Consider the following 14417-nt stretch of genomic DNA (forward strand, 5'->3'; position numbering starts at 1 on the left):
ACCTTCAGAATGCATGTATATTTGGGAAGAGTTTTCCCTAATTTTTCTTTTTTAAATGTTAAGTCCTGTAACTTATTATAATTTCTTTAGGAATGAAAAAAGATATTTAAAAAACTGAACTAGGAAATATTCTTCTCATGATTAAAAGAAGGACTTTTAGGAAAAGATTCAGCTCCTTGTTGTTTTCGTAAGTGAATTGTCTGTTTACATTTACAGTCTAATCATCTTCAAATAAGCAGATTTATGAGCCAATACAAGCATAAAAATTTTACAAAGCTACTTAAAGTTTTATGAACAAACTTGTTTCAAGAGAAGAGGAACCAGCAGTACAGCCAGGAGCTGCGAATCAGATCTGAAATTTTCCTGATTTTCATAGGAATTTTCTTGCTGGTTCAAAATATTCAAGTTACTGACTCATAACACGTGCACTCTAAAGAGAGGTAAGGTGATAATTACTGCACCACCAATCCATTCTGCCCTTTTCCTGCAGGTTGCTCACATGAGCTAGGGCTGACTGTATCCTGAAGTTACTCCAATAAAGGCAAAGCAAGGGTAATTTGGCATTTCATTAATATTCCAGGTTATAAACTGCTGTGGTCCAGAAGATACCTTGTGTATAACTCAGCTCCTATAAAAGTGTCTTTAGACAGGGATAAGAGTGAGAAGCGACCAGACCCACCTGCTTGTACACTAGCCCCTCTTGGATCAGGCCTTTATAGAAGGCTAGGAAGCTTAGTATGTACAAACAATCACTGACTTACAGTCAAAAAAACCCTGTATCATCTGAGCTAAAAGTGGTAAAGGGTAGCTAAGAGGGTCAGCTACACCATAAATACTATACCTATCTCTTCCAGAGGAAAAAAAAAAAAAAGATAGTCCTTATCTAAAACTCATTTGCGAACCAGCATGTACTCTATTTACAGATTATCCATGCTGCACAGGCTATTTTCAGTGGATTGTCCCAGGGTTCACATTAAAAAGCTTTTTTAATTTCTTCACTTTTTCCTTCACAGACACCAATGCTTCCAATTATATCCCACTAACAGAAACCAACTGCGAGGAATAGCAAGAAGTTTTTTCAGAAAATAAGGAAAGAAGAAATCATTACTAACTCTACATTTATCCTAATATCCCACACATTCAGTGTTTCTTACTTGCTGAACACCAACAGCAAATGCCTTCAGGAACACTTCAGCAAACTCATTGTACTCCTTGGAAACATTACCAGGACTGCCATATCTAGAATTAGAAGCAAGTATGCAAATTCAGGTGTGCAGCAATATGTTACCAACTTAACTCTTTTTTTTCTTTTTTTAATAGCAACAGAAGAGAAATTACCTCTCAAAAAGTCTAGCCAAGATATGCAAAGCCCACTTCTTGCATTTCCACCAAGGCAATTCAGGTCTATCATCTTCATCAACTTGAAGGGTTTCCTTCAGGAAGAAAGCATTTATTTACCTACTTCATAAAGGGTTCAAATTATATATATTTTGAGCAACTAGATAGCATATTTGGCTTTTCTTTTACATTGCCAGTTGCATATCACATTTCTAGCTTAACGGAAGTATAAAGTACAGCAAACCTACAAATAAATCTCATGATACATGCAGCATAAATGGTCAACAAATTCTTTAATCAGGAAGCCAAAATAAATTATGCTATAATTTGAAAACAGAACTACCATGCAAGCTACATATTTTAAAAATTTATCTAGTCTGTTTAAATCACCATATTTAGATTGCAAATTTTTTTCTTGGTGCCTATGGAAAAAATAGAATTCAGAAATGAAAAGTTAAACTTTCAAAATTCTTAAGAAATTAAAAATATTTAGGCTTAAAGAGATAAATATCCAAAAGCCACTTACAGCTGGTACATCCCTATCCACAACAGTCTTCAGGATTTCTATCCATTCAGTCAGGTTTTGCTGATTTATCAACTCCAAAGGTAACGTATACTTATTTTTAAAAATAACAAAAAAAAGCAAATAAAATTCAGTAGAAAGCAATTTGAAAACAATGTTTCTTTCAGTTTTAATTTTAGCTTTTTCAAATATTTGTGTATAATTAGCTATCATGAAAGATTAGCAAAAGGACTCCAAAAAACAGTCTGAAAAACATATGCAACCTATTCTATATCCTCAATAGTGCTAGAGAGCTTTACTCCAACTCTGCTTCTACAATGCTAAGAGAGTTTTTAAAACAGATGTTACTCTAATTTCTGAAGCTATCAACAGCATATTAACAGTTTCCTTCCAAACTGCCACATTTACTTGGGTAATTCTATATAGGCTGGCCTCTACAAACTGGCATTAGAAAATTGATTTTGTTTTCTAGCAAACACTCTGGCTTAGATGATGGCATGCATAACTTCTATTTAATGCCTGATTAGGAAAAAGTATAGTATTGATTTTGCAGCACAATTAATCATACCAAAAACCTGCTATTCATACCACAGTTGAGTAGTAGTGGAAAATGACTCAGATGTAATTTAATATCACTAATATTTCTATTATTAGCTACTTTAAGGAAAAATAGTAATGCTTCAAATTCAATTACTGATCAAGAATATATAAGATTTATTTTTACCTGGACAAGTGCATAAAATATTTTAAAGATCTGTTTCTGGATGAGGACAGACTGATCAGATGGATCACTCAAGAGCTGAATGAAACTGTCCTTCAGAACTGGTAGAAAATGTTGCATTGCAGCTATCAAAGGACTCCGCTCCTCTGGTTTCTTGTACCTTCAGACAAGACTAAAATTAATCTTATAGATCTTACAGCTTTTAAAAATTTTAAGCTGTATTTTTAATGTTTTTTAATTTAACACTTTTTATTTTAAAAGTTCACCTTTTCCCAGTGTAGACACTAATAGGTCATACTACGGTTCATAAGAACATAAGATTTTAAAAACCCTACCAACATCTTGTTACAGAACTTGGAAATTGAGTTGTAGCCAGGCAACATTACTGTCAAAAAGCAAGTCAGAAAACTGCTCAGATTCCATTACTCTGCTATAGATCCGCATTAGTCTTCTGCTGGTAATGCACTCCTGCTGACTTACTTTGAATAGTACACACCATGTTCTGCCACACCATTACTATGGTGAAATGCAATCAAAGCACTATAAAAACTGCAAGCAAAAGCAATACGTCTATAGCCAGGAATGGCAGATGTTGGGCTAGTTGGTAAAATTCTAGAAAGACATTTGTCAGAGTGCAATTTACCAAAATATTTCCAGAACCTGGATTACTTCACTGAAATTGAATAAAGTAAACTGAGAGGTCTTTCCCACATCCTACTATTTCATTTGCCTAAATCTAACAATTTGATAGAGAATGAAGGCTTTGAGTGTCTGAGACGGATGCAGGGCAGCCTTCTGTTTAAAAACATCCTCTGAAATAAGACCCCTGAGCCTTCCACGCTAGTGGTAGTTCACCAGTTTGCCTATGCTGAAAGCAGGGCTCCATTTCTTTTCTCAGAATATTTCAAAATTTCTGAAAGGAAATGAAGCCACATTTTGAAATCTTCTCCTCAACTCTTAACTTATAAAGAAGAAAGTCCTTAATGACTCTAGAGTTAGCACAGAAGACTAGGATCTAGTCTGTAACCATGATGACAGTAAGAACAAAGTAAAATACCACTTTAAGAATGTACAGCTTAATTTTTTTGTTTAAGCAATTAATACTGTAACATTCTTTGGCTCTTGTGGGAGGGTTGTTTTTTTCTTTTTTTCTCCACAAGAGCATTTTTGGTAGACTTTCCACTAATAACAAACATTAATCAATGCTCAGTCTCCTACAGTGCCACTGTGGAGAAACATACGATAAATTCTATTCCCTCTCCTGCCAAATGGCATGTTCTGTTAAAACTACTACAGAATAGAGAGCTCCAAAATCCTGTTCAAATAATATAGTTTCCACATATTTGCTGAAACAGAAGCCTATATATAAAGACTAAATGTTGTTCAATAAAACTCAATTCCTAATTTCCCCAATGGATGTAATTAAAAAAAAAAAAAAAAGGAAAAAAATGACTCTACAGAGTCATTTGAACTTGCTTGCTGGATTTGGAGAAGAGATATTGAAAAGCAGCAACAACTTGACCCAAGTCACAACATTATGCAGAAAGGATTTTTTTTTCAAAAAAAATAACATGGATTTTACAGAGACCTGCTTACACCCATATTGTCACTCAATTAAATGTGCATAACTTGTACACAATTTGCAAAACTGACCCTTGTTGACTTCAGTAGAAAACTAATCAAGTACAAATGGTTGCTGGTCTCAGCTAAAGTGTTTCATCAGCTAAGATTACGAACAAACCTGATAACTACACTTAATCATGTGATGATTGTGCTCTTATCAAAATTCTTCCTTACATAAGGATTATGGTAAGCTTCATAATTCACTACCTTGCCAGTGAACACTTCATGTATTCATATAAAAATATTTATTTTGAAAACCAAGTGAGAAATTATGGAGTTTATTTTCCTTTCCTAGCAGAACTTGCAGTTTTCAGCAACAGAAAAGACTCAAATACGTTATTATGGTCTTTATAGCATTCCTATAAATAAGGGTTTTTTGAGGAATCAATATTCATCTCTTTTACACTAATTTACATGCAATTCATGAAATTAAACTAGCAACGGAAGTTTTCAATATAACATTTTAAATAAAGTATCTGAAACAATAATGTTACATGTAACAGCATTTCAAAAGATTTTAGGTTGTGGCTCCTCCAGCTGCACTACCACAATTCCCAGACTGCAGAGCTGCACCTCTTCTCTCTGAATGAGCCTCCCACATGCCAGCAACACCTGCTAAGCTCCACCTAACTTCTCAAAGAGCAACTTCATTGTTAGAGCTCTGAGCAAACACAAGATACAGAGCAGAGAACATCCTCCTGCATCCCAGCCCGGTGCCATGCATATAGGAGAATGGTGGGCTTTGATACAGATTTCCTATGACAGATTGGATGAGGCTATCAAAAGACATGAGAGAACCAAATCAAAGTCTGAGTCAACTAATTCTGACATTTCCCAGAATTCGAGACTTCACACTTTGAAACCTTTATATGTTAACATATTTTTTGCAGATACCTAGAATATGAACTGTTTAAGAGTCTAAAACTAGTTTGAAAAAATAATTGTTTTCTGTAAATGTCATGGTTTCGAGCAGACTTTCTTATTACTATGCAGCTTATATTAATATACCACTTCAATCCATACAAAGCAACTACCAAATTAGGGCTTTAAAAACACCCTCTCTTCTTCTGTTCTCAAACCTTTACTGGAGGCATTTTTCTGGACTTTCCTGGTGGAGACAATGTATAAGCCAACATCTGTGTAGCAAGTAGACAAAAGCAGTTACTAAACTTGGACTTCTATCACCTTTGCTCAATCCAACATGCAATTTTACACTGTTACAATATACATACAGAACACAAGAAATACACAAGTGTATTCATTCTGCTATTTTAATTGGTAAAAACAACTTACTCATAGTTTTTCACAAGTTGATAAAGACAGAGAAGAATTCCAAGCCAACAAGCACTGTTGTCAGACTGAAGATAAAAACCAATTTTCTCCACAACTGCAGTCCAACGACTAGGATAATCATGCTTGATAATATGGTGAATGCAAGTAGTAAGCTGTACTCTGGAAATCAAATGCACAATGGTTAAATTAACTCCTGCTATTATTTTAACAATTTTTTTGTGGTGATGAAACAGCTAATTTTGCCTGAATTCAGACTTATTTCAAGTTTTGTTTTGAAAGTTAAGTTAGTCCCCCAGTTTGGCTTCTGCATTTTGTGCATTATTCTCCATTTGAGGAACTTCATAAAAGGAAGTGATAGGGAGTCCCAGTCTTCTTTTAGTTTAAAGAATTTTGTATTAGTAAATTTCTATATGCTGCTCAAACTGAAAACAGTTTTTCTGTCTACATTATTTCTATGCTTAAGATACAACAGTGTATGACAATAATACTTTAAATGTAGGTGATCTTAGTTACAAAAAGGTCAGAAACCACGATCAATTCAGAAAAAGATTAAAACTGCATACCTAATCAGCTCAGGAGAGTGAATAATGGCTTCTACAATATTTTCACGAATACAGTGTCTGTCTTCTTCTGGGATGGAATATGGTGGAATCTCTCCTGGTGCAGTTTCCCGATCAGGCCAATACTGGGTTATCATATTTTTCAAGTAGATAACCCCTGTCAGATAAAAGCAGCAAATCAATCAATAGCCATTCAAAGTACAAAACAATCACTCATTCTGCAGATGAATCTATTTTAAAACCAAACGTATTGAAACAAGCAACTGCACTGGCCATTTCTAACAAGGAGAATCAAGATACATAAAACATGCAAATTATTAACCTATTAATTTACTGTATTACTATTTCTTATCCATTTATTGTGATGTCTACATTTTTAGTTCTGTAAAGAATGCATTTTAGTATGAAAATACTAAACATTTTGCTTTCATCTGTGCTACAGATAAAAGCTTGTGGAACTTTTAGCAATATGCCTCTGTAAAACCATTTATAATTATTTTCTCACTCTTTTCATTGAAATAAAGCTAATGACTATCTAAAATACTCCTTTTATTCTGTAAGCAAAAAAATGTAATTATATTTGGGATATAGGAGGGAACATTAGAGAAACAGAGCTGCTCTACACAAAGATTATAGGCCACAGCTCTTTATAGCAATCAGTTTGCTGGCATAAATGCCTGCTTTTGCCATTCATCAACCAAGTCTAAATTGCTTATGTGGCAGAATATAGATTACAGCACTTGAAAAGGACTTACAAAATGCAAAAGGAAAACTCAAATTACAAACTTACAGCAATGCTGCTATTAATCTAATTCTATATACAAGTCCATAAACTGAATTCTCTTCCCAAATTTTGCATGCAGTTATTCCACCACCATAAAGATTCAGAAATCATGCCCTACAGTTCTATTTATGTGGAAATAATGCAGAAACTAACCTTTTCAGCAGTTAACATGCTCAATCAAGCCTGCCTATGTATATCTGCTTACAAACCAAAATTCTCATCAAGAATGTTTCTTTTGCTCTTTTCCCATTTTCTGCAACTAGGAACGACACTCCTTCCTCAAAATGAACTGAACTACAGAAGAATATATATGATGATCCAAGTCCCAGAAATACAGATCGGAGGTTAATTAGTTCTAACTTAAAACTAAAGATCAAAAGAATCAGAAACCTCAAATACAAAAATATCCAAACTTTTTTTGAATGTGAGTCATTCTAAATTTCAGACTAAAACATAACCACAATCATTCACTGCAGTGCAAAAGATAAGAAACACTCAGCAGATATGTGTCATGACAACATTTAACTGATGCAGACTTTAGTTTGTCCTCAGTGGAATTTATCAAGCCACTAACTGCTTTGCAAAACGTGCACTGTTTGTAAACTATGAGTTATATGAGTTGGCTCCACTCTCTACAGACTGCTTCGTCTTTTAATCAGCTTACAGTGAGAGTGAATTTTCAGAGCTTTTTTTCAAATCTCCTCCTTTTTTTGCATTTTAAATATGTTAAGTATGGATCCTTTTGACACCTTCTAAAAGCTATCCGAAAGTTAATAAGATAAAAATGCAAGCTAGGGTCATGTTACAAACTAGAATAGTTTACTAGCTGGAAGATCCAAATAAGTGACCAAGATCACATTACCTGAACTGTCAGAAACCAAAGCATTGTATTAGAAATTTCTATCAACTAATCCTAATACCTTTAAGGTGATTGGTAGGAATTGCCAACATTCAACATCCAATTTTGCTGATGGCTCATGTGCAAATCAACAGGGTTTCACATGACAGAATTTGTTCTCCTCTACTTCTAATATTTGAAAACACTGAAGTTGCTAATGCAAGGTTAAATTACCTCCCTGGGCCAAGAGTACTGTCATCATAAACTATTCTGTTTTCCCAAAGACCATTATTCACTAGAGATGAAGGAAAGCAATCACTGACAAGTTAGCCACACTCTTCTTTATACCTCCCTCATTCAATGCATTGTGTCAGAGTTAGTTTATGACAAAGACAAATGTAATTCTGACAACTTCTAACTTTTGAGTGTTTGGGATTACAACCATAAGTATTCTTTAAATTGCATATGTACTTGTGGGCATGCACAATTAAAGTGGATACAATGAAAAACGATTTGAAAACTTGCCTGCCTGTCTCACTGGTAAATCCAGTTGCTCGGACATAGTGATCTGAAGCAGAGTTGAAACAAAGTTCACTGACTTATGAGCCTGCAGAGCAAAACAAACAAAGTCAAAAAAATCAAAACATTATTTAGTCATAGCTTGTCAAGTTTTAGTTTTAGAATGCTCCTGTAAGTTTTGCAGTATTTTTATAATGATGTAACGCAGTCAATATAATACCAACAATTCAAATGATGTTACAATTCTTCACTAACAAAACAAAGCACGCCAAAATTATGTGCTCACTTTATTCTGAAGACAGCGTGGTGGTGGAAAAATCCTACTGCTTAAGATGTTAAAGGTAAAGAATTCACTAAACAAGCTTCAGAATTCAGCCTTTTACAGTCACTGAACAAGTTCTTCATTCGGAACAAATTCTTAAAAGAAAAATATCTAAATAGCCACAAAACCCCAAGTGTAGCAATTTTACACTGTGACCTTAAACATCATGTGAATTCATTATATAATAATCTAAGCAACAGATGGCAACTATGTTTAAAAACTAAGCTCAGCCTTAACCAAGCATATATCCAACTCAGTTCATCTTTCTGATGGCTTCAAGCGACCATCAACGTATTACTGAAGTAACTATTAGGATTACTATACAATGGCAAACCAACAGTATGGAGGGACATCAGAGTAATAAGTTTGCAAGGATTTCCAAGAGTTCACTTACAAAAAAACATAGCAGGATTTTTCTTATAATAATGAGAATGTCACTGATACACTAGATGTTCTATTGTATTTTCAATACTAGAAAACTAACATTATTACAGCACCCTTTACTCTCTTTTCATAAGCACCAAAACCTCAAGATATTAAATGAATTTCCCTGGAAAAAGTGAATTTTAATCCTTAAAAAAATTTCTATAACTTGTTATATTTAGAAAGCAATGTCATCTTCCTCAAGGTCAAGAGGCAATGGACACAAGCCACTGCATGGAAAATTTGGATTTTACAAAAGGAAAAAAAAAATCTTCACAATAAGGCTGGTCAAGCACTAGAACAGGCTAACCAGAGAGGCTGTGGAATATCCATCCTTTGAGATATTCAAAACTCAATTGGATAAGGTTCCTGACCAACCTGATCCAGCTTCAAAATTGTCCTTGCTTCAGGGCATTGGACCAGATGATCTCCAGAGGTCCCTTCTAACTTAAATTATTCAGGATTCTATGATTCAAATTGCCAAGATACATTTCTGCCTTCACTAACTGGTTCTTTGCAGCACTTATATCAAAGATAATTTCATAGGTCTAAACTTCTTAATCCACAAAATTCCTAGGAAAATATCTCTTGCCTACTTATTATTCAGTTTATTGCTTCCTATATGAACCAAAGGAATTAGTACTTGGAAAACTACTAAAATAACACTATCCATTTTATCAAAAATAAAAGAATGTCTCAGTTACTGCAGTAGGGCAAATTAACATCATAAGGAGAAACAGACGATCAGAAATTATCGTTCCCTTCTTTTAGAAGGGCTAAGAACTCTTTTGTCCATATCAAACGATGTCAACATCTCTCCTAAGAATGTGAAGGGCCAGCAAGCTCCTGCAGCACCAGATGTTTCTCTCCATCCTCAGTTTCTGCCAAAAAGGATCTCCTAAACGTTGTAATGTAGATGTATGTAAAAGGGACAACATGGGACTTGAAATTCCTTCATGTATTTGTACTGAAATTTGTTTAATATAGCTTGTTTTCTAATCAACCTCCTCTCATTCAAAACTGATTTTAAATGAGGAATGAACTTCACTTTTAAAAATCTCCCCGAGATGCTAAAATGGTGTTTTGCATATTCATTACATGCACTCAAAATCTACATGCACTCAAAATCTACAGACTACAGAAAACCCACAAAAGCAACACTAGCATCTAGTGCAACTGAAATGTTTATTTGTAGAGTACGCTTTGATGAATTGGGAGTAACTGATACTGCAATATGAGCATGCACCTTTCTGACCTATGTCTCTCTGATAACCCCAATTTTCTGAGAAGCAAATACATTTTCAAATGAAAATAAGTGTTTGTTTGAACTGTCAAGGAAATGGTAGAATAAATAAATTTTGAATAAAATTACTTGTACAAATTTCTATCACAACTCTAGTACTGTTCAGTTCCTTGTCTACTTAAGTAGCATTACGACATATTTCTTTTACAGCACATACCAAATGACCTTAGACCCTAATTCAGCATGGTACTCAATTATGTGCTTAACATTAATGTCAATGGAAGTGCTCCTGTACTTAAATGTGTTATTATGAACTTGCTGAAGCAAGATTTCAGTTTCAATAACCTTTAACTCACCTATGAGTAAGGTTATATTACAGTCTACATAAAAAAGACTTTAAACTGCAAAATCGTGTCTTTCCACAATGAATGCAATAATCTGACCAGCTACTTTTTTAATATTGAAAATTATTTGCAATGTACTTCATGTTTGGAAATTAAAAAGGTTATACTGTTATTTAATCCTAGAATTTTGAAAATGAAGGACACTCTTCCTTTTTTCGTGATGAATGACAATTATCCTTAAAATTAAAGCTGCTATAACAGGGCCGCTTCAATGAAAATTATGGAAATTGCTTAAGAACTATCAAGAAACCAAAGGGAAAACAGAAACAAACTGAATACAAAAAAATGTAAGTGCTTTAAAAGCAAAAAGCAACTGAAAATTAGCCAGCAATGTGGAAAGAAACTGCCACACACTGAAGTTTAATACTATCAATACCAAAGAATAATCTTTCCTTCATTAAAAAAATCAGAACTGAGACTACGATTGTAGCAAGCTGCAGAAGCTTCCTAAAATGTTGATTATATTAGTATGTGGAATTAATACATTTTCACTGGATTCTATAAGCTATAATGAATTTAAAAGGATAGCACCACGACATCTATACCATCATCTTGCTTTTCTAAAATCTTACAAGTAGCACCCTTATTAACACCTTGAGCACCAGCCACCGAACTGACCAGAACGCTGAGCCACTCTATCACCTTTAAAGTGGTTCAAAGTCGAGATTCAGACTAGATGTGATTTTAATCCAAGATGACATATAAGATAACTTGTACTTTTCAAACATGACTCCTCTTAATCCATTCAGTTCATAACTAAATTCAGACAGCTACATATGACTTCTATGCATTCTTTGTGAAATATAAAGGATTCCCAAACTCTTCACAACACTTCCCATACCACTGAATGGAACGTAGATTCCCAAAAAACTGAAATTTGGAGAGGAGTAAGGACCACTACCACAATTTATGAAGGTACACATGTACTGAAAGGTCGACTTAAACCTCAGACCCTACAAAAACTGGTCACTCGCTCCCTCTCTTCGAAAAATCAAACTGAAGATTACCAGATCAGCCAGTGTTTTCCTGGTACTCAGATACAACTCAACTATAAGATAAGAATCACCACATAAGTGCAGAGTCCATAACTATGGCATAAAAGTTACAGAATAAACTTCCATTTTAGCTATTTTAATGTTTCGAATTTTCACTCTCCAAAGATGGCTGACTCTCAGGACATCATGTTCCTGTTCACTGACACCACTGCCTAAAAAAATAAGTTCTATTTTAGGTACTTATTCTATACAAATACTGGCTTTTGTTTTAAGAGCATGTGATCAACCAGGATACATGATTAAAAACAAGATGAGCTGCAAATGAAGATGCATTAAATGACTATCAGACAACTATCTGCATGTAGAGGATTCTGGTGGCATACGGGTGCTCCAGTCTTCAGAAGGATCAGACACGTTGATGGCACATAAGCGAAAGCCATTGGCAAGTACCATCACTCTGTACAGAATTAAAGCAAGCAAGAATTAAAACCAGGACTTCACAATGATTTCTATTACATAACCTAAAGTGCATAGAGAATAAAAACAATTTATATGACTTTAAAGTTTTGGCATCAGGAAAACTTTGTTTCTTATTCTCATTTTCCTTGTTAAGAGATACCCTTTACATACATACATGTATATGTATAAAGAGAACTACAGTGATAACTGACGGCAGCAGAACAATTTTTTTTCCCAAAGCCTATTTCCTGACACGTAACTCAACATTTAATAAAAAAATGATCTAAAGTCTTTCCCCCTTACAAATGCTCCAACATGCCGTGTCACTGGTATGACTTTCTGTTGTCTAAGAGCCAAAGAATTCAGGGACTTTTCCCAAGAGCAATCTTTGCTATGCAGCCTTACTAGCCGAGGAATGTGTTCTATCAGACCACAAACATTGCACCACTGGCTGTTAATATCAATCAGTTTTCTAGAGCATACAATCTTTGTGCATATTTCATTGCACTTTTTCCTAGCAGAGCTGGTTCATTAGGTATGTGCTAAAACACAATTTTATTATGACACAACTGTCATGCCAGGTACACAATCTGAAGTTTGAAGGAAACATTAAAAAGACCAAAGTATGCCATACTTTAACTACCAACAGTTAATTATGACACACAAAAGCACTTTTCCCACTAATGATATCCACTGAAGTCAATTATATTCATCTTTTATGCCAGAATTATTAATATTTTACACAAAGCCTTCGTCCTGCTAAATGATAAAAAACAAGCAGCTTCATCTTAGGTGAAAAGACCTCCATGTGTTCTTCTTATATGTTAAGGATCTAACATACTGTAATAGATACTCCTAAAGGTATCTCTTCACCTGTTACCAAAAAAGTAAATCAGAGAGGTACTAAAGTATTTACTACATGTTCCTGAACTTGAACCCTAGGTTATTTATACAATTATTTCAAAGTAGTGCACATTTAAATAGAGATTATAATTTATTTTAAGAGATGAAAAGTACTGATTCGGTACATCTCCTCCATCCCAATTTTGAAAAGTCTGCACGGAATATTTTATCTGTCCCATAACAGTACTAGGTGAACACAACTACTACACTGCAATAAAACAGTTTTGTTTTCTCATAGAAAGGTAAGGTCAGGAACTGAAAGGCCATGCTGAATCAGCAAACTATGCTTTCAGTTCTGTTTTAAGAACTCAGCAGGTGTGGAAGTCATTCTGACCTCAGGTTTTTGCAAGCCAGTTCTACCACCTCTTATGCAGTTACATTTTATATGTAAAATCAAGTTTAAGGTCTACAAAACTACATACGTGTATATCAGATCTTGCAAATATATTGGACGCTCATTTCATCAAAATACTGTCTGCAAGTTTGGAAGCTTACTAGTAGTTCTGCTATTCACAAAGGAAAAGGAATGTGCTCTTAGCAAAAGCCAGCTAAGCACACACAGTAACTATTTGCTAAGTCATGAGAAAGTGACAAGTTGCCCTGTCTCTGCTAGGCTTTTACCTTGTGCTGGCTAACATGAGTCAAGAATATAACTTCTTCCTAATGAAGACAAAGCTCCTTTGGTTCCTTACTGCCCCCAAGGGGATTTCTGGTGTTGGACCAGCCTTGAAACACACAATTTTCAAACCATTTTTTTCCCATCGCATCTCTCATCTAATGCATACCAAAACATATAAACAGAAAGGAAGTGAAAATAAGGGAAGTGAAAACAAGTCAGTATTTTTAGTAAAATGTCATGCTAACATCTTAAAAAAACAACAACAAAAAAACATGATTTGAAAAATCAGACAAAGCCTGGATACTCATGCTCTATTCTTGGTTTTATATATACTAAAGTACGTAGGTATAGTCATACCTGAAAACCATGTTAAATCTCTCATGTAAAATAAATGCAGGTAACACTAAAATACCTTCCCCAAAGTGTCCAAAACATAGTATTTGGTCAATATTTGGAGATTCTTGGACGAAAGGCATGATGAAAGGAGCTTCCTTTTCGCCCTTTTATAACCTTTCACTCCAGAGCGCACAATAGCTAGAGTCCAATCACTTTATTTAATCATTCCACTATTCTGACATTTATATCTATAAAGCAGGAAATGAAAGACACCAAACTAGACCCTACAGTATTCTGCTAAACTGATAGCATGCTATGGCGACCAGTCAACAAACTCAAGCATTCTTCTTTCCCCTGTTGCTCGTATTTTAGAACATGAAAAAGGCAAAATATAACCTCCGAAGGCACTTTTTCAGTAGAGCAACAGGATAACAATTTCCTAAACAAACCGCTAAACTTTGACTTACAAAAATAAGAATTATGGGGGGGGGGGGGCTACTTTTTTTTTTTTTTT

The 14417-nt window shown here is 34.6% G+C and overlaps 1 protein-coding gene across 1 annotated transcript in view; it reads right to left on the minus strand.

Moving 5' to 3' along the window:
• Positions 1-8287, minus strand: part of IPO7 (importin 7) — a 29743-nt gene extending 21456 nt beyond the window's left edge. Inside the window, exons 1-7 of the mRNA XM_026070568.1 lie at positions 8206-8287; positions 6062-6215; positions 5499-5657; positions 2586-2742; positions 1865-1954; positions 1339-1433; positions 1155-1239 (exon numbers count right to left, since the gene is read on the minus strand). Of these exons, the coding sequence (XP_025926353.1) occupies positions 1155-1239; positions 1339-1433; positions 1865-1954; positions 2586-2742; positions 5499-5657; positions 6062-6215; positions 8206-8242 (777 nt within the window). The 5' untranslated portion in view covers positions 8243-8287. The remainder of the gene's footprint in view (positions 1-1154; positions 1240-1338; positions 1434-1864; positions 1955-2585; positions 2743-5498; positions 5658-6061; positions 6216-8205) is intronic.
• Between the last annotated feature and the right edge of the window lie 6130 nt (positions 8288-14417).

Source organism: Apteryx rowi, unplaced genomic scaffold, assembly GCF_003343035.1.
Source record: "Apteryx rowi isolate R43461 unplaced genomic scaffold, aptRow1 scaffold_107, whole genome shotgun sequence".
Lineage (NCBI taxonomy): Eukaryota > Metazoa > Chordata > Aves > Apterygiformes > Apterygidae > Apteryx > Apteryx rowi.